Source organism: Gallinula chloropus, assembly GCF_964237585.1.
Source record: "Gallinula chloropus genome assembly, chromosome: 6".
Lineage (NCBI taxonomy): Eukaryota > Metazoa > Chordata > Aves > Gruiformes > Rallidae > Gallinula > Gallinula chloropus.
Genome location: NC_140091.1, coordinates 17,864,670 through 17,886,291, shown reverse-complemented (window position 1 = coordinate 17,886,291; position 21,622 = coordinate 17,864,670). Strand labels below are relative to the sequence as shown.

Genomic DNA, 21,622 nt, shown 5'->3' with positions numbered 1-21,622 from the left:
CTGAAAATATTTAGGGGCAAAACACCCTTGAAAGGCCAGTGGATGCAAAAACAAGACCAACACCTTTGTCATAATACTGAGGAGTTCCTTCCTCATATTTGGTGAACTGCATGAAGAGATTGCCAGCCAGGAGCTCCTAGATGGCCAACAGCACCCCTCAGTCCGCTTTACGTGAGCATGACAGCAAAGGCTGCGCCTGAGTACCTGCGTGGGAGACTGTGGCTCTAAAGACACAACCCATGCAGCAGCATGGGACTTGTTGGGACTAAACAGGAACTGTCAGCTCTCTTCTGCTCTGGTGTGGACAGTTGGTGCTGGCTCCAGTGCCTCCTGATAGTCCCTGTTCATCCTCACCTGTTCCCGGAACACTTGCTTTGCAGGTGGAGAGGGAGCCCTCGGACACCCTAGAGACAGGTGACTCACCTCTGCTGGGCACTTTTTTCTTTGTAATTAGCATCCAATTTTCTTCTCCCTTGATAACATGTGCAACTTAATTCTACCTTCTGTTTCCATAATCACTGTTTCTGTTTCTCCTGTAAACACAGGAATTTGGCAGTGGTTCTTGGAGACAAGAACAGCAATTGCTAACACAGGAAGGATAATTCCAACAATGAGCCATTATTTCTAACTAACTAGAACAATCCTAGCATGAGGAAAGCTGCACAGCAGACAGGTGCTTCAGCTATTCAAACCTAATTCTTAGCTTCAGTAAGAAATCCATCCATAGGTAGTCAGATAAAGGGAGCAGTTTAAGATGCATTTTATTAGACAGAGGTGGATTTGATACATGTTATATCTTAATTTTCCATTCTTGTTCAGACATGTTTCATTTACAGGTTTCCCATTTTGTAGTCAAGAAAGAAAAACACATTGCACAAAGCAGCTGCATTCAACAATACAACAAGATCTGTATCATTATTCACTTGAAGACTAGAAATGTGCCCAGAAATTTTTCAATCATTCGATATGCTAAAATATAGATAATAAAAAGAGTTAGTTACAGTTTAATGGTAAAATACATTAAAAAAATTTGGGGTGAATCTAGAATGAAAACTCGTGACTTCCTTCAGTATGGCACCACTCTATTGTTTCATTATAAATTTGTAAAAGGCACCACACATTAAAACCGTATTCAAGGGAGAAAACAAAACCAAGCAACTTTCTGTGATTTTCTTTCTGTACAAATACATAGATATCTTAAGGCAGGTGTTTTTATGTGCAAAATACAAGTATACAGGTAAAACCAATGTTGGTATCATATACTCTCATACTCACTTCATCTTTTAGCAGAAACATTGGTGTCCAAATGTACAGTACATCGAAAACACTTTTCTCTAACAGAGCTCAAAATAGAAGGCAGGCTGGAAATATGGCCCTGATAACAATTAGTTTCTAAATTTCAAGAACTTTTATGTAGACCCTTTTAAACATATACAGTCATTCTCTTTTTCTTGTTGTCTCTTCCTTTAGAAATGTCCATATCAACTTGTTCACTATGTCAGGCTGATCCTGCTGGAGCCAATGACTGGCTTCAGACAAAATAGTTAATCTGAAATGGTTTTTAACATAAATCCGTGTCGTTTCTGCCATCTCAACTTCCATAAACGCATCTCTTTCTCCCCATAACAGCAGGGTTGGCATGATGACTTCATGGTGCTGCAGAGGTAGGCAGCTTTAAAAATAAAACACACTTAGTTAGGTCTTCTTTTATAAAAATCTCCAAGACAAACTTGAGTCAACTTAGCTTTTGAAAGCAACACAGTGAATCTCATTGCAAGCTCTCTAGGTTCCAAGGTATCTTCTCCAATGCCAAGAAAATACTCCTATGACTCAAAGTCAAAGGATGGTAAAATTGTTATAAGATACTTTTACTGTAACATGTCTGTAATCAGAGGTTGACTGCAACAGAGGTCTTGTTTTTGGAATATGAATGGTGCTTCAGCATGGTGTACAGTTCAGGAGCCTCATCATCTCTGTAAAAGGGAAAGTGGAGCAACAAGGCCAGAATTTTGTAGGTCAGTGGCTTGCCCTTGGTTGTGAATGCTATGGCCAATTTCTGAACCTGCTGTAGTTTTTAATGAAATATGGTGTTCAGAATCACAGTTAGACTATCATAGAATCATAGAATGCTTTGGGTTGGAAGGGACCTCAAAGATCATCTAGCTCCAACCCACCTGCCATGGGTAGGGACACCTTCAACTACATCAGGTTGTCCAAAGCCTCGTCCAACCCTATAGTTCAAGGCATCCAGCTGAGTCCCCAAACTGCTTTATCAAAAACTTTCTGTCTAGGAAATGGCAGGCTGCCACTACTGACCCCAGCTAGAGTGTTTCAGGTCCACTCAAAATTAAATATCACGTAGTACAGATCAAAATATCTGCAGAAAAAGATACTCTATAGAACACTGATGGCTGAAGTCAGGAACATTCAGCTATGAAATTCATGCTAACATTCAAAGTGCCTCAGAGTTCCCTTTACAAAGAACTACAGTATGTTTTTGAAGGCCTCAGACTTACATGCCTACATCTGTATGCAGTGAAAGAAAAGTGCTCATTAAAAATGTGCCTTTCGTGGAGTCATGATCTCTACAAAACTGCCACATCACAACCCAGAGCTTTAGCAGACTAGAAAGTGTTTAAAGATAAATACATTATAAGACTTTTTGAAGAAAGCTCTTAAAAAAGAAAATGTTAATAAAATTATACAACCATAATGACCTATTTAAACTTTCAGTAAAAACATACTTATTTTAAATTGAATATTTGATAAATATTTCCTCATATTAGAAAAACACATTAGACATTAGACAGATTGATTAGACATTAGAAAGATATGAGTAGCTAGAAATGAAAGATTTCACCATCAACCACATGAATCCACTCTAATTTATGCCAGCCCATCTATTTCAGAGATGCTGAAAAAATATATAGTTTATGCTCAAATTGCCTAATCTTAGCCACATATTGTAACAGATGTGACAATTCAAAACAGAGTCCATCTAATCAGACACAAATCTTTATTATATTTATGCTCAAACATGCTAACTTAAAACTAGTAATGTGTAAGAAAGATTTTTCTGAATAAAGTTTTCTGCCAAACAAGTGCCAGGTTGAATGTCAGGAGTTAGCTAAGTGACTATGCTCTGTAAAAAAGGAAAGACAAAGATGATGGCATGCATCAGTTTAAAATAAGTCAAAGAAATGGAGACTTTGAAAACAGTCTTTCTTTTTACTTATACATAATAAAAGGGTCACCTTAAATAATTTAATTTCATTTTGATTGTTGGATTAGGAAAATTCTTTAAATAGCTTTTGTAGCAGTGGATTTTAAATCTGATTTTTCAAGCAGACTGACCTCACCCACTGAGCCATAGCTTATTCATTGTATCAACTGTAACAATCGATCATCTGATTCAGCGCATTTAGGCTAATGTCTTCACCTGTTAAATCCAGTATCCTGGATCTCTTCACTATTTATATGTATATTTTTTCACTGCTGTAGGATTTACTGTTTTTCTTTCATGTCCAAATGCCTTCCAAGATTTGTAGCCTCACTTAGGAAAAATCTACTGGGCTTTTTATGCACACTGCACAGATAAACAATCTGTCATTTTTCATTTCTTGTAAGTTACACTCTATTTCTTTTCAGTCTGGAATATGGGAGATCTTATCATGCCTCAAGTTTCCACATTAACAGGCAGATTTCATGTTTAGAAAGGGAAGTTCCACTCATGAGGTTTAAGTCTCTGAAAAACAGCCTCAAACCTTCATATGTCACTGTTACACGGTTTAGCTGTAAATAAATACTGAAGTAATTCTTAACTGCTATCAGAGAAGTGATCTGTTTCTAAAAATGGCATATCAGAAGTAATTCAAGCTTCAGCCTCTTCTCTTAGCCAAGCATGATACAAAAGCTCTATGATTTTTTATTCCAAAAGTGCTTGTATCTGAAGTGCAGTGAAGAGAATGACTGCTGTGCTATTTATACAAGGATGTGCTGGTGATGGATGGAAGTAGGTGATTTCAATCATCTCTCTGGAAACAACTTTCCAGAAAAATTAAGCTCTGAAGAATGAAACTCCTGGTGGATGGTAGTGAGCTGGAAACCTTTGGCACGTAGGTCACCAGTGCCAGCCCACTGGCAGTTATGGGGAATACAAGTCGTTAGCATCTAAGTCTTGCTCGATGGATTGCATGAGAGGAAGAGAAAATTTCAATCCAGTTTTAATATTTAATGATTCACACGCCATGATGTGCAACCATTGGGACTGGCCAGAACTGACTGAGCTGAAGACCAGTTTTTTTCTTCCAGTCCAAAACCTGCGGCGTTGTGGCTGGTATCACCTAAAATAATATTCTTTGAATTCACCACAGGTACACTTTCACTAGAAAAATAAAGCAAACAATGTCGAAACATACACAGAGAGAGGAAATAGCTATGAAGATATTTTCTGAGCAGTGATACAAGGCTCTTTCTGAGACTGAAAAGGCCTGAAACAATAGTTTACACATACACAACTCTTAAATTCCTCTCATCTCAATCCCAGAGCAAATCAGCGATCAGCTTTCACAGATACTTCACTGTTGTTGTCAGAGAAGCATCTGGTTAATGTGCACACTCACTGATGCGAGGTGCTGTGGCAAATGTAATGAGAGGCTCAGGGCTTTGTGCCTCCTCAGCTCCTCATTAGCCCTACCCGGGGGGCTCCTGCAGTGCAGTTGCAGGGCCAGGGAGCATCGTGCAGCCGCACAGCTCCTCATCGCCCTTGGACATCCCAGCTGATGTCATCAGCCACTCTCTGCATAGCATTAAATAAGGATACCCTTGCCAGCACAGCCATCTCATTTATTCCCCACTGGTGTCTGTGCTTAGTGTTATCTTGTTCAGAAGAATATATACCACCTCTCTACTTTCTTCTCACTCAAGTTTTGTCACATAGCCTGTAAGAGACAGTGTCTAGCTCAGACCTCTGTTTTCCTCCCAGTATTTCCCCGCTGTCTCCTGTTCTCACAGTGACAGCATGGAAGGCATAGGAAAAGCAACAAAGGTGGCACTAAATCTGGAATAGGAAAAATGAAAAGTTACTCTACTTCAAACATCTACTGTCTGATTTTAGGGAAGGAAGAGAACTGTCATTTTTACAGTATATTGGAAGCTGGTCCTGTGTTAGGGAAGCATTCAAGAGATTTAGCACTGTTGAAGACTAGAGGCAGTAAGGGGAAAATTAGTTCAATCTCACTCCTCTTCTAGCCCTTCAACTGAGGGCTACAAGTTTAAAGTAGTGTGTATGTAGACTTAAAGACCTTCTGGCCCTGTTAAATTTTTGGTAGATAGAAAATGGGCATCATTCTCTCAAATAAGCAAACTCCTTCCAGAAAAGTTAAAATCATTAGAAAACTGCTTGAGGAAAATAAAATTATTATTAATCTTACAAAAACATTTACTCTTTTGATACTATCAGTTTCAGTCTATGCGCTTCCTGCTGTATGTGCTTACCACTGCCAGTGAGTCTCATGAGAACAATGCAGGAACAAAAAGAACTGAGGAGTCAGGGGAACAAAACAAAACAAAATACCCCACCTTTTTATAAGAAAACTAACCCAAACACAATAAACTTAGGTTTTGTAAAGAATGGGTACATCACTTGGATGCAGTATTATCAAGTAGGATTATCACTGAACTCTATGAAGAGCTTATTAACTGTAATGCAAACACTTAACTGATGTTAATTTTTAAAGTAGTATTTAAGAGAGGGAATTTTTGTGATTGCTATGGCTTCTGTGAATGAGGAAGGGTCTTTGCTTTATCAGATCTCCAAGATTTTCCTTATCTGCACTCTAAATCACTCTTTTGTGTAGGGTATCTTATACAGCTCACACTGCATCACGCTGCCTGTTGAGACCAGCAGCAGACACGTTTCTTGAGACCCTCCTTTAGCGGCAGAAGAGCCACTACATTTTTGGCCTCCAGGGGACTCTACGATATTTTACCTTGTTTCAGAAAGTTCCACTGACCTGAAAATATTTCTGTAATGGTTAATGGGCCCAGTTAGTGCTCCAGGTTGTGAGAAGAAATAGAGATAAGCTTCAATGTCCTCTGATGTTAATCTGCAGCCTTTCCTTCCAATTCCAGTGGCCTGGCTGGTAAATAAACTTTTCAGAACCTACAAAAGGAAGAATAAAAAGCCACCACATAAGATAGCTAGAAAATGTGACAGGACACATCTTTCTAAAATCTATGTATACATTGTTTAGAGTATAAGGAATGGTTTAAATGTTTGGGTTTTTTGAGAGAACTGCGTGAGAAGCACACGGTAAACTTATTTCTGGTTTAACTTCAGAATTACCAAGTACAGGCAAAAAGCAGTATTACCAAGTTACTCAGCCCTGCACCCTGACCTGCCACCTGGGGCAGTCAAAAGCAAGTGCAGGCACATACTTTTCTTTGGGATGGACCCAGAAGCTGAGAGGGTGGGAGCTGGCTGTGCTCTGGGCTGTAGTCACGCAGGAGGACACACGCCTGCAGGTGCTTTTCCCCTTTCTATATGCTCCTACCGCTTCTGTAAGGTTATATGGGGTGTTGGCCTTGCTGGTTCCTCAGGCAAAATTAATCAGCTGGCTGAATGTGATGCCCAGACTCCCAGGCTGCCTGCCCTGTAGCAGGCTCTGACGGGTAGGAGGATGCCCCACTGCACACCAGAGCTTTGGGTAAGTCAGCAGGAGTCTCCCAGACACCAGATGGGTCCCACTTGCAGGGGCACAAGTAAAACCAGCTGGCTACCTAGGGGGAGTAATGCACTGCAGTGCAGGAGGTTAAAAGTAAGTGCCTGAGTGCCTCCCAGAAATGGAAAAGCAAGAGTTAATCACAGAGGCTCTATACACTTACATCTCACTTTATATAAATATCTAATGCTGGAGAAGAAAAATCAGAAAGCTCCATATTTTTTCTGGTAATTACAACTACATCAGGAGGGATCAACGTAGGTGGTAATTCTTCCATCACTCACAGTTTAAATACATAAACACGAGCACTCATTTTGCTCACCTTGAAATCATTTACTGTAAACATGAATTCAGGAAACCATGGCATTTGGAAAAAGAAGTAGTAACCAGATTTAATCAATTGTGATGGATGTCGTAGAATGTATTCTGAAACAAAAATGCCCATGAATTAAAAATGAAAACTGATGACTCAAACAAAATTACTGTTAATATTACTATTTTTTAAACTTAAAGGAATGTTTTAAAAATACTACATTAGAGCATGCTACATGACAAAAGATGATTATTGTTTCAGGAGTAAGTATATGATGTGGTCATTAAAACATACTTTTTTATATGTGTTAATAGAAACAGTCAGCAAAACAGAAGCCTGCCAGAGGTTAGGTGAGGGAGGTGACATTGAAGAGTTTAATCGCATGAGAGGTTTTCACTTAGAGACCTATTCCTGTAGCTCCTCCAGAGCATTTTTTTCAGCTGTAGCACAAGAGGCATAAATACAATGTATTTCTCTCACCAAAGGTGTGGTGCACAGAAATTTGTATATGATAATCCAGTTACATTCTAAAGACAGCATCACAGCGTGACAGCGTGCACAACAGTATGGAAATTTTTTATAGTCTAATTTGCATTGTTTTTAATTGCAATTTTCTGTCTCCAGTGAGCTGCAAGTGCCAACGCTGACATGCAAATATCTAATTTCCTTGAAGTAACCACAGAATCCATGTAGGTACTAGGAAGTCTAGAACTGAGCCTTTAGAGATGCAAATTCAGGAAGGCAAAATTGCATTTCCAATACAGGAGATATCTCTGAAATATTAATTCCGACAGTGAATAAAAATGGGTTTTAAAACAAAGTAAACTGAAGTGTCAGCTATCTTCTAAGCTTTCATATCTTATACAGTCTTAAATTGCATCACCCATTGTATTTTTCTTTGATAGAACATTATCAACACTGTCCACTTTACTGTTCTGCACAATTTATAAACTGTGTATTTTCATTTAATCATAGTAGGAAAAAATTGATCTAGAGAGACTTCATCAAGCTACAGAACAGATTGTGTACTTGAACAAATATGCAGACAAATACTATAACAAAATGTATTTGTCTTCTATACAGCCTGGCTCCTGCTCTCAGTGCTCAGTGGTAATCCTGCAAAAAGCTCCTGCTTGCTTAGGTGGTGGTGGTGGAGACCTTTCCTTGGTAAGTAAGCCTTAACTACCTGACAAAATGTACTTTAGTATCTAAGAAAGGGGCCCAAGAATATTGTGAGAACAACATGTGAGATGGTTCTGACTCCACAGTGGTGTGAAGTCAGATTTACATCCAACTGAAGTGAAAATGTAACCTGCACTGAATACTCTTTGCTATTTCCTGGGAAATGCAGTGACTTTTAAAACTGAAATAGGGTAAGGTCAGCAATTGAAAAAATCAAATTTAGTGAGATACTAGTTTCATTTTAACTACTGGATGTTTATCTAATCCATAAGAAATGTTTTGTAGCACGCAGAAAATTTTGCCGATGCACCTAAATCCTTGTTTCTGCTCACTACTGGTACATTCCTGAGCCACTACTCTAAGCAGCCTGGAAAGGCTGGCTTGTTCCACTGAATATTGTACAAGATCATAAACTGTCACTTGGCACCTATTTAAAAATTAAATTCTAATGTCTGTTTCACATTTATACAAAGGCTGTTTTATGCAGATTTCATAATGCAGAAGGGCCTTAACCTAGGTGTAATACAATATAGACCCCTGTTCAGCGAATTTGATCCTGCCAAAGGGATATAAAACAGATTTCTGTATATAAAAATTAGCCTTGTAGCCCTTCAAGGATTAAGAAAAACATCAGCACTCCCTCTTCCTACAATAAATTATTTCCAAAAGTCAAATACTTGATACCCTATTTTGCTTCATAAAATACAGTATAGATTGGGAGAGGCACTGAGTACAGGGAACTCATCTGAATATCTGAAGGGGCAAGTAGCTGGTTCGTTTTTAGCAATCTCAAAGCAAATGCAGTATTAGTGAAAATGCAGATAATCTGGATTAGTAACTACTATAAAACTCACCTGTAAAGACAGAAGGATGAGGGAAATTAACCACAATCAGCTTAGTCACCATCTCAGGGTAACATATAGCCACTAACCAAGCGATCATTCCTCCCCAGTCATGGCCAATCAGCACACACTTGTTGTATCCTACCACATAAACACAGATTTTGCTTTTATTTCAGTGGAATTTGTATCCATAAAAATGATCACATACAATAAAATAATTATTGCACAAAATAGGTGGTCCAGCACAGTTGCTAATATAACTATTTAATACTGCACCACTGGTGCCATTACTAATGGCCAGAAAAAATAAGTGCAATAGTTAAATAATTAACAATTATTTAATTTTACTTCAATTACACTTTAACCATACTATGTCAATGTCAGACTAAAGTCACTTGATATCCAAATGGCCAACCTGTTCACATCTTGGCCAATGTTGGGTCAGATACACAATTCAACTTGCAGTCATTATAATGCACAGATATTTGTCATGTGTGGGGGAGTCTTGAGTTTGCAACTGCAGGCAGGAACACTGAGTGATCTCCTGAGCCCTTCCTGAACAAAACTAATCCTTATGAATATATCTGAGTATGGGGAGTTATTTAAACTCTAAGCATCATCATTATGCAAAAAAGTAGGTGTTCTACTTAATAGCTATATATATATAGAAAGAGAGAGAGCAAGAGAGCATATATATACAAATACATAGATTTATACTAAGTAGGCCTGTCTCTGTATGTTTTGATGACAATTCTTAAAGTTCTCAGCGTTCACCTATTTATTCTTCCATCGATAAAAATGGTAACTTAACAGCAATGAAAGCTGGGAGAAAAATCATTACTGTTTTTCAAAGCTTAACATTTCCTCCTTGAACCGCTGCTACAGATACTGTAGTGTTAGATACCATCATACTCCTCATTGAGGATTGCAATGCTGAGCAGCTACACTACAGGTGAAATACAGTATAAAAGCCAAGCTGTTTAGAGTGCTGACATAAATTTGGACACAACTGTCAAAGCACCTTATAACCCCTTTTGAATAGAAATCTTTTGGAGTGCTTTTGATATAATCACGTTCTCCAAAAGTATTTAACTTGGGGTTAGAACAAACAAAGATAACAAGCCTCAGAAATATTTTTTCCAGAAAATTTTAAATCCCTATGAAATTGAATTATGATGAGTGCACTTGGCAAGTATAACCACTGCATTACCATGGAGATTAACACAACCAGCAAAGGTTGGAAAATGTAAACAGTGTGGGGACTGCCTGTCCAATCTTATGACAACATTCAAACATCACATGCAAAGCATATCTTAAATTCAGACCTCAGAACTGAATCACTGCTGTACTATTTCTTCGTGAGAAATGCAGTAAGTACTTTCACTTTCCCTGGTGTATCCAGGGAAGTAAAAAGATTCAGAGAATGACAGTCTAATCCACTGCCTTGTTATTGGTACAGAAGGGAAATGCCCTTCACTGGGTGTTACAGTTTATTGCCGGAGGAGCCACACTTCAGACTGGAGGGGCAAATTTTGCAGACTCGCTTCAGCTCTAGACCATTACACCGTGTATTTGCCACAGGGAGCAATATGTCCCTTGTTCTCCCTTCTGTTCTTGCTGTTGTGTAAGACAGAGTGATTCAGCTCGTGAGAACTGACTACTGTGCAGGAGTAGTATTTTGGAATTTTTTTTCCTTATTACAGCAGATGTACTGTCATCATCTTTATAAAGCCCACAATATTTAATCTGTCTTGTTTGTGCAAGAGAAATGTCACCTGGTTTAAATTCTTTGGTCTGCAAGTGCTGTTAGACTCTTAATCCCTAGCATTATCCATTAAGCACAAAGGTTGGGAGTAAGTGGAGACCTTCTTAGGGAAAAAGACCCTAGGTTTGTACTGCTGGATTTCACAGCACATAGGGAAAATTTATTTCTAAAGTAATGATGGAAAATCATCTTTATATATTGTTTATACTGGCATACACATAATCATTATAAAATGACACTTTTTCATTAATAGATAATAGTCCATAAAATTAGTGTTTTTAGCTCTAGATCGACACCTATCTGTAATACATATACAATAAGGAGAATGCTGTTTCTTTAAAAACACAACATCTGTACAGGTCTTTTCCCCTAGAAAATCACGTCATTTGTGAGCTGAGTAGTTTGTCTTCTACTAACGCACCTAGAGATTCCAGAATATCCTTTATATCTGTTATCAGGCAATCTAACTTGTAATTTTCTTTGTGAGAAGGAGCATCTGTTTCTCCAAAACCTCTCAAGTCCAGAGCCACCACTCGATATTCGCTTTTAAATTCCCGCAATTGATGGCGCCAAGAATACCTGGCAAAGGGGAGAAAGAAGTTGGAGTTACAAGGTCAAGCAGAACGATACCAAAGTGAAATCAAAGCTTTTGCTCCCAAACAGTTCACTGTTTTGTTGGCAGTGAAATTCTTTTTTGTTTCTGTGGTATGGTCGTGGTCCTTTGTGGCTAGAGTAGTTTTGTGCTCCCTTCTTCAATTCCCCAGTAGGGCAGTGCAGCTGGCAGAAAGGGGGCATGGCCAGAGCCTGGGAGTTTCCTGGAGTCTGGCATGGTCCCTTTGCTGCAAAGGAAGCACACATAAACCAGGGCACACAGAGCACTATTCTGGTTTATGTTTGGAGCTGTAGGATCATCACAAAAGTAAGGCCTGAAAAGCATTCTCTTCTCCCTGGCTCACACACACATTTTGGTGGAGTAGGGGAACACACCTCAAGGCACGTGGCTTTTTCTTTTTTTCTTTTCAGAAAAGGAACATCAGATAATTCATACACTAAATAAACCAAAGAAAGAAATACAATGAATAACAAATGAACTTGGTGAAGCTTGTATGATTTACATTATGTACACTTTCATCTGTGTCTATACTGCTAGAATGGTTCCAGAACAATCTCTCTTACATGTTGATACTACAGAAAGTATTTCATTGCTTGTGTTCCTATGGAAAAGAGCAGTAACATCACACATGTTAAAAGACACACAAAATTAAAAACCTGGGTAAGGCCCGGGCTGTTCCTCATTCTGTAACAGTAAGAAGTGACTACTTGTATGTTATGGAGGAAAAATAACAAAAATGTGGTGGGTCTCATTCTGCAAGATCTCCTGTCCTTCAGCTGTTACTGAATCAGATATATTTCAGAGTAGCCAGTACCATGACAGACATGGCCTTATCTTATGCTGTAAGATACATGAAAAACGTGATCCTTCTAGGCATGTAGAGTAACAGCTGCATCCCTCTGTGCTAGGATCTAGCTTTTTCTTCTGCTTCTTTCAACAACCTCAGACAAATGATATATAACACTTAGATCATCAGCAGTTGTAAGAGCGATGCACAGAATTCTATCTTAATTCAAACAATGTCTATATCAAGACCACTGGATCTTCTACTTTAACTTTGCCTCCAGCCTAAGAGCAATTTTGAACATAAGTAATACTACAACAACACTTACTAATCATAAAAATTTGTATTCATGTAAACAGAACAGTCAGAACCTGTTCATTTCAGTGCCATCTAATGCAAATACAAGATTTAGCTGAGATCTCCAGGAATGAAATTTTTATAGGCATTATGCAATGACTTGGGAGCTGAATTTGCCATGGTAACTGCTGTAGCTACTGTATATACTTCAGTAAGAAGAAACAAGGCCCATAAATAAATAAATAAACAAATTATTTTTGTTTTCAGAAAATGTCTACTTGCTATCCCATCTTTTGTTTTCACAACAGTCCACTGATCACCAAATGTCTGACCTACTGAATGGGTATGAAATGAAACTATCAGGCAGCAGCTTTATAAGCAGAATTTGGAAATGGCAGTGAATGCTTTTATGTTCATAAGGTTGAATAATGACAAATATTTTGTCACTTTCTGATCACATTACTTCTGAAGGGCAGCTTGCACAAAATTTAGCAGCTCACACGTGTCTTAGAGATACCCCAGCTCTCAATACATTATGCCCAATTTAAAATATTTTGTTGTGTTTTCACAACATTGGTATTAACTTCCAAGTTCTTACACACCTAAAGCACTTAATGGCTCTGGTGCAAGTGATCCTTCATCTTCAGACATTCTCAAGCACTAAGGTCAGTGTTGCCTGGTTATAGCTGTCCTACTTATAACCTTGAGACATTTGAAGGCAGAGGATTTGTTACAATGAAGATTTCTAACTGTGAATGATACCCCATTGTGGGTTTTTTTTTTTGCTAGTGGCTTTAAATAGCTCTTAAATTGTGATTACTTTATCTCATGCTCTCAGAACAATCTATTCTTGCATAAAAAATTGCTTGCTGATTGAATTAACAAATGAAAGTCAGTGTTGGTAGCGTGACTACTTTGTAGAATATTAGGATGTATTATTCTTTTTTAAAAAAGCTATATAAACTATGCTATTGGTACTCCCAGTGACCTATATAACATTTGTTTATGAATTGCTTTATTTATGGTCAGAAAATACAATACATTAACTGTCACGACTCACTATTCTAAACTGTAAGAATGGCTTTCTGCTTTTTGAAAATAGATACCAGCTGCCAGTAGAATACAGATATAAAATGCTAATTTCTGCAATATTATCATCACTGTAGGTGAAATTTGCTGTAGTCTCAGCTGTCTTACTGTGTAGGAATACACATTATGCAAGGTATACATAATGCTTGCATAGAATATGCAAGCCACCTATCTAATTGTATTCTAATCAAAGTTTACAGTTTTAATCCTTTTAGATAGGATTTTATTATTAGAACAATCTGCTGCTTTGGAAATTTGTTTTCAAATAAATATGACTTTCTACCATCATCCTCAAGGCCCTTAATATCTATAGGAAATTGCTAAGGGAAAAGAACTGACCTCTGTTTTACCTGGGTCAATTTATCATGCTCTGACCCGAGTCCAGCTTGAAATATCACAGCTCCAGCAGCAGAGCCCAGCTCCATATCCGAGTTTAGAAATGAAAAGGACCATTTAACTTGCTGAATTACTGACATCACTACTTCCCCTATTCCCTTATTGTTTTTTCAGTGCAAGTTCTGTAAGTCATGCTTCGCTAGTTAAACCTGGCAGTGACAGCCCGAGCAATTTGGTTAAATCATTAGACACATGACTGCTTTTCATTGTTACAAACAAACATTTTAGGATAGGGTTTGAGTCATCATTCATCTTATGATGAACTAATAATAGAACCTTTTTCCCTCAGTAGCATTCTGAAATTAGGCTGCACAATAGCCTTTAGACCTCATAGTTCTTCCCCTCCTCCAGTTAAAACTTAATGTGTAGTACTTTTAACAAACACAGCAATCTATATTGCACTTAACATGTAACGGATCCTCATTTTAACACCCCTGCTACAATTCATAAGTTTAGCCATATTAGTAAAAAATGTTATCTAAACAGGTAAATCATTAAAATTGAACTGCTCCTCCCCAAGGTTTGAAGAAGATTACACATACTTGGGGAAAAATGGATTGACAGTGCAAAAAAGATGGTTGGTTTGTGTCAGCCTGCAGGAATTTTTAGTGGATGCTGCCGTTAAAAAAAGTTTGTTTTGATCCTACTAAAATTTCATGCCCTTAGTTACTACTCATAGGTACATAAAATGTATTGCATTTGGTATACTTAAGCTGAGATAATCACTGTCAGGTATCTTAAGCAGCCACTTTTATGAAAGAAGAGTGCATAGGGAGTTTTACCAGAATTCTGGAAAGCCGTGAAGCAGCAGCATGAGTGGTTTACCCCTTTCTCCAGCAGCCACATAGTGGAATCTTAGCCCTGAATCCTAAAACGAGAGAAAAAGAAGCCCAGTTTTACTTTATTGCTGCACAGAACTGTTCTACTGAGATTTGAGAATTACTATTGTTTCAGACAGTATTCTAAGCAGCAAGGTGTTGCCCCTGAAAAGAAAAATCAGCTTGTCATTCTTGAAGCTGAAGTCGCCTGTGATTCTGAGATCAGGTGTCTGCTGCACCCTGGCCATGTGCAGTATCCCACACCCTGGCTGCGACAGCTTCTTCCAGGGACAACTGTCTGCAACACAGGTGGGATATGTTGACGATGTGCCAGCTCAGCCACAAGCATGCTAACCCTCTCTGACAACGTGCACAGCCTGGCACGGTGACTAGGAAATGCAGATGATTGTCAAAGTTAACACCTGGCTTTCACGTGGACACCAGTCATGTGTTTTACAGAAAGGCTGTAGGACACAGTATGCTTTATGTGCACATTCCACCTTTTGGTTAGTTTGTAAGATTACGCAGCTGTTTTATATCGTCACATTGCATTCTAGTACAAGGAAGGACTGCATGAGTTCTTAAAAGCCAAAAGGCATCCACATTAAGTAACTGGAAAACAAGTGGGTTTTCCTTGCTTTTACTGTTCAAGGTTTCAGACCTACTTCAGAAAAGAAAGTCTTTGTGTAAGATCCTTCTTTCTCCCCTATGTATTTCTGATGCACCTTTGAAGAAAATGGGTCTTATGAGAATTACCAGCAGGCAAGGTACTGTGAGCAGTGCGGAGGCTGAACATTGACACGCCACTGCAATGATGTACACCAGGTTATGCTTACTCAGGGTGAAATCCAGGAGAATTTAAATAAGCTGAAATTATGACCTAGAGCATTTACTTAATTCTGGCACAGAAGTGGATACAGAACTTAGGAAAGAGTTAGCTCACAAAATGCAATGTGCTGTTTAGAAATCACATGAAGGAAACTGCAAGAAGAAAGCTTATACAGCTCCTGGACAAATATTAGAGCCTGCATTCTTTCTGTTATTTTGAAAAGGGAAGAAAATCCCCGTGCTTCTATCATGCCAAGGATCACAAATGCATAGAAAGTTTTTCTTGCCAGAGATGCTTTTACCTTGGCACTGCTAAATCACTAACCAACTAGAAATTCATTAACTTACATCTTGCTTCTTGAAAAGGCCCTGCAAAGGGAACATCTGGGGGTTTATACTCACTGTGGGCATAACAGGCACTTTTGCTCAGTTCTGCCCAAAATTACACTGATATTTCTCCTGTGGGATGGCAATAAGGTCCCTAGAGGTTAAAAGGAGCTATACATTTCTAAATATTTCACGATCTCTTCCTAGTAAATTTTAGGGCTGTTGCATCACCTTCACCATACTCCGTATCACTCAGCCATTAATCTTTTCATATTTAAAAAAGTAGAAGTTTTGCAGTTTCTCTTCTCATTTTAGCGAGTAGTGAGTAAGCCTTGCTCCATCCTGCTTCTTTCAGTTAGTGTCCTCTAGGGAGTTACCTTTGGTGATTTTATTTTAATCCATTTCCTTGTTTTAAGAACGTCCCCCCCTTTACCCATACAAATTCAGTCACCACAGCAGCACTTTAGAAGTCACATGCCCCAGACTAAGCCCACCCTTTACCTTTTCAGTTTCTCCTTCCTGTCCCCTTTTTTCTGCCCCCCAAAATAGACATAGGTTGTCGCAATTTTTTTCTGAAACACGCTTTTTTCTCTGTTATTTTGGCATCTGTAGGATACATGAGTTTGGAAATAAACCATCAGTCTGCCGCTATCCAACAGCACGAGGGTTTCATACTTCCTGAAATGAGTGAGACTATCCTATTGACAGCAATTGGATTTCCCTCCACATGCTCTTTTATTACTGTCACATCCCTCACTTCCCCAACAACCTGTTCATTTGCTGCTAGGTGCTATAGGAGAAGAGAATGGGGCATTAAAGGAGAAAAGCATGCACACACCTCCTAATGACAGGAAAAAAACCCCAAACAAATCATGAGAAACTGTGAGGCTGGGTAATTGGTATTGGTACTGCTTGGCACAAACCGGTCTGCACAGATCCCTCAGAGCTGAGATCTTTGTGCTCGTTTTACTCAAAGTAACATGGTCTTTGCCCACCTATAACTACAAAAGAAATCAAGCCGACACAACTTCATTTACAGCAGTTAGTGGAAGAGCAAATCACTGGTAGAGAGCCAAGAGAAGTGTCAAAATCGCGCGGTGGCTTTAACGGTACAACCCTACAGACAGGGCATATCTTTCCTCTATGTTTTCCCGGCGCCCCTTGATACGCGAACGGGGCTCCAAGGTACAACTGGGCAAACCCCGAGGGACAGGGAGGGCAGGGCTGAGCAGGGTGCGGGAGCGACGGGGCACGAACCAGCACACGGGCTGCGAGAGACCCGGCGCCGGCGAGCGCCTCTCCTGCCCACGGAGCCCCCCGCCGAGGGCCCTGCACCCCGGCCGCCCGGGCATCGCTCCCCTTCACGGCAGCCGAGCCGGGCCCGGCCCGCGGCCCCTCCCCGCAGCCCCCCGGCGAGCCCGGCCGGGCCCGGCGCCACGTCCCAGGGGCAGCAGAGGCGGGCGCGTATGTGCGAGCACGCATAGGGAGGCATGCACGGGGGACGGGCGCAGGGGTGCGTGTGCGCACGGCGGGGCCCGCTCCCCTCACCCTCACCTTGATCCGGACGTAGCAGTGGGTGCCCAGGGAGGGGTCGTTGAGGCAGGCGGGGGGGTTCTCCCGCACCACCCAGCGGAAGGTCTCTCCCGGGCGCCGGCCGATGCTCCAGAGCAGCCGCAGCCCAGCGATGCAGGCGCACACCCCGCAGTAGCTGTACACCAGCGCCCAGAAGAGCAGCGCCCGGGCGGCCACCATCACCCGGCGGGCGGGCGGCGGGCACGCAGCGCCGGGTCTCGCCATGGGGCCCCGCCGTCGTCCCCGCCGGCCGGGAGGGGCTCGGAGCGCCGCCGCTGCCGCCAGGAGCCGCCAGGAGCCGCCCGAGCGGAGGCACCGGGAGCGGCGGCGCGCCCGCCCCGCGGCCCCCCGCGGCCCTCGCCGCCGCCGGGCACAGCGCCGCGCCGCCCGCCCCGCCCGGTTGCCGCGGCCCCGGCTGCGGGTGTGACCGAGCGGCGGGGCCTCGGCTCGCTAGGCCCCGGGCAGCACCGGGGGGCGGTGGCCCCAGCGGAGCGGGCGCGGAGGGCTCTTCCCCCCAAAATATTTCGTGCTTAAATAAGGAGAAACCGTCCCCGGAGCAACGGAGCGGGGCTGTCAGCTGCGCGCTCTGACAAAGTGCCAAATACACCAAAACTCACTGGCAGAGGCACTGGGAAAGCGCGTCCGGGGCCGCTCGCAAGCCCTTGCTTTGCCTACTCTGATCACGTCGTTGATCGCGCTTACCTTAGTGACGGGCGAGGGAAGCACCTAGGTACGTGGCTGGTTGAGGGCTGGGATTTTTCAAGACTGGACATTCTTTCACTGCTGCTTCCCTCTTGCCCATTTATTTATCACTAGTTTTGCAACTCTATTACAGTTCTAGTTATTAGATGCTATTACTAGATTTCTAAAGAGATACAAATTTCAAGCTCCAGCACCAAAACTTGTATGTTTAAAATTTTAGATTCTTATAATAGAGAAATTAGCTAGAAGAGGCTGTTGGATCATTATTACTAACGCTAGCACTTAGATCTCAGCCACCCAAGTCTGACTTCAGGAGCTAAACAGTCATACACCTGTCCACTAGCTGTAAGTTGCCACGTGCACGAGCCAAGCAGTCACCAAGGCACATCTGTAGCCGCAGATGCTGGGAGAAGAAGAAAGGCTTCAGTCAGCACCTGCCTGGTATTCACCTACTGATGTGTGGGCTGAAGGGTAGTTTAGAATGAGAATAGTTCATGTAATGCAAAATTGTAAGAAAAGCATAACTATGTTAAGCAATTGATTTTTACATGTCACAAAAATGCAAGTTACGAAAAGTTACAGTTTGTTAGTTCTGGGAGATCACGAAACTTGGACAGAGTAGTTGCCAACTACAAGAAAAGGGGAACTGAGCTTGCATGTCAAATCCTGACCAGTCCTGATCCAACTCACCATGAAGCCTGGTCACCTTTAGTCCTTGGTCTAAACCCCTGGCTTCTCAGACTAGAGGCTACAGGCAGATTGAAGCCTTGTAGAGGGCACGTGAAAATCACAGGTAACAGCATGAGCCTGTGAACACTTGCCTGCCTTTTTTGGGGGGGAGGGTTTTGCCGAAATTTTCTTGAACTTGATGAAGACCAAAATTTCTTCTTGGTCCAGGTGAATTTGGAGTGTAGAACTCACCTTCCAAGAAATGTTTTTTGCTTTGTCCAGCAGAAGTTGGTATAAAATCCCCAGTGCAGCTGCTTAAACCCACCCCCCCAACAAATTGGATAAGCACATATACAGATATATAATTTTTACTGTGCACAGAACACAGCTTGCAGACAATTTTTGTCTGTAACATACCAAATGCTTTCTCCTACTTGTTCTAAATTCAGATTTACAAATTTAGACACTGATATTGAATCCTCGTTCCATTTAAGGCAGTGCCAAAATTAATGCTGGTTTCAACCAGTTCAAAATTTTCTTTTTATAAAAAGCAGATAAAAGAATTTAAGCAGCAGAAAGGAATGTTGCAAAGAATTGCTTGTTACTGCATTTTCATGCATTTAAAAGTTTAAATAAGGCATAAACCCCATTACCTGAGTTTATTTTTACTACTAAAGATAACATCTTCAAGTAGCTGTAAAAAGCAGCCTAGCTTCCTCTTACCAATAGCACAAAGGAAATATCAGCAACCCACATCAGCTGACAGCGCTGAATCACGCTGTTCACCATCCCTGCTCATTGTCTCAATGTAAGCCCTACAAACTTAAGGTCGGGAGCTTTATCAGGCTGCTGGAAAAGATGGTGCTAGGATGTTTAAGGGTCCTTCTCTTGAGCAGGAAGAAAAGGAACAACATCAGAAGCTGATGATTCAGTTAAGACACTAACCTCTGCAGACTCCAGTAGGATTATATGAATCATGCCTACCGAGCCTGAGCCTTCTGTTCATGCTTAGATTACTCATACCACCAACCCCAGGATTAGCATATAGCTAATTTTTTATGCAAGAGATTTTGTGAAAATAACCTTTTTTGTATGGAAGAACCCTTTGCAGCTTCTCGCTATCAGACTGGCTGTGACAGGATTTTCCCTGAAGTGCACCTCAGTAAACCACTGACCCACTTAGATAAGTTATAAAGTTTGGCAGGAGCAACACAAACCAGTGTTGCTATTCATGTCATAGTAGTCATCAAATGCCTTAACGAACCAGTAATCAAGAATGAACTGGTAGAAAACATCTCCTAAGAAAAACTGGAAAACCAAGGTTGGAAATCCTGGAGTTGACCACAAGCTTCCACTTAACCTCTGAAGAAAGGCGGAGAGAAGCTCGGCGCTAGGTTAAGGACGGCATTCACCGAGTGATAGGAGCCATCTTGAATGTAGGAAGGACCAAGGGTGGAACTGTGATGTCCACCTTACGAGCAGATATTTGGCCAAACTAGGCTGTAATTTTTGTACAAACCGTAGAGCTATTCCCCCCCCCCCCCCCCAAGAATAGAACTGTCTATTTGTTGCTCATACAGTACCGATGACCTGGGTAGTTTTATGTCAAACCTCTAAATTACACAACCCTTTTGTGATAGGCTGCAGACTTTAGCAATGCCATTTTCTGAGGTTCAATATGGACTCAGTATCGGAGCTGAGAAGACAGTGCAACTCCGAGTGGCTTTTGCACGGTGAGATTGCTGCACACCCTGGCTCAGCCTTTCTGGGCACCTCCAGCTGCACTACCTTAGTGGTCCTGTTTGCCAAGGAAGCACTTTCTTTGTAGCCCAGGAGCACACTCTTTACACATGTAACAAACCTGTTTGTACAAGGCAAATACCTTCCACACACTTTCCATAATTTTGCAGAATCTTCTATACCTCATATCAACTAGTAGCAAATCTAAATAAGGAAGTTTAGGAACCTAATTTTTTCTTATGTATAGTCTTATATTTTCTCATCTTCTGTTCTAAATTACTGTTCTAATGGTTGCCAAGCCAAACCATCCTGAGGGCAGATTGTCTTACGTGCTTTGACAGTGTGCTTTGCCCTCTGTGATGTGCCATCTGCCTGCTTATCTTTTGTCAGTTCAGCTAATGCCTTTTCTCTGAGAGACAAAAGAGGACGGCTTTGCATGTCACTGACTCTGCGCCAGCCTGACCAACTTAGAGTTGATTGTAACAAATTTAATATACTCTGTTTATCAGTGACAGAGGAACTTTTTAAAGCTTTTAACTATCTTACCCCTCATTCACGTATAGATAAATACAATCGACTAGCATAGGCACAAGAATAAAAATGACACATTAGCACATCTATTTTCACAAATGATCAAGGTAACTTAATGGTATAACAGAACTTAGTACACATTTTAACTGTTTGGTAACCAGCAATACTTAGTCTGTTTAAGCAGCTTTTTGTTTGCAGGCCAGACCTGCAGAAATGGTATTCCTGCTTGCTTGAGTGTGGGGACAACTTTGGGCAAACACAATTATTAACAGGCTTAGTACTGACTTACTTTTTGAGGCCATCTCGCTGTCCCTCTGAATTCAGCCTTCTGTCTGGAGGTATGAATTGTTTGTCCTCTTTAGCTGGTTTGTAGTTTGCAAATAAAGGGTTTATCAGAATAGCGTTAGCAGCATCAACACTGGGACTGTAAGT

General features: G+C 41.0%; 1 protein-coding gene across 1 annotated transcript; it reads right to left on the bottom strand.

The window, feature by feature from the left end:
* Positions 1-1,361: 1,361 nt before the first annotated feature.
* On the bottom strand, positions 1,362-17,773 carry EPHX4 (epoxide hydrolase 4; the record flags this gene model as incomplete). Its single annotated transcript, XM_084266388.1, has 7 exons — positions 1,362-1,672; positions 6,015-6,163; positions 7,045-7,148; positions 9,072-9,200; positions 11,246-11,403; positions 14,786-14,871; positions 17,531-17,773. The coding sequence occupies 7 exons, from the start codon at positions 17,771-17,773 to the stop codon at positions 1,438-1,440; spliced, it is 1,104 nt and encodes a 367-aa protein (XP_084122514.1). The 3' UTR covers positions 1,362-1,437.
* Between the last annotated feature and the right edge of the window lie 3,849 nt (positions 17,774-21,622).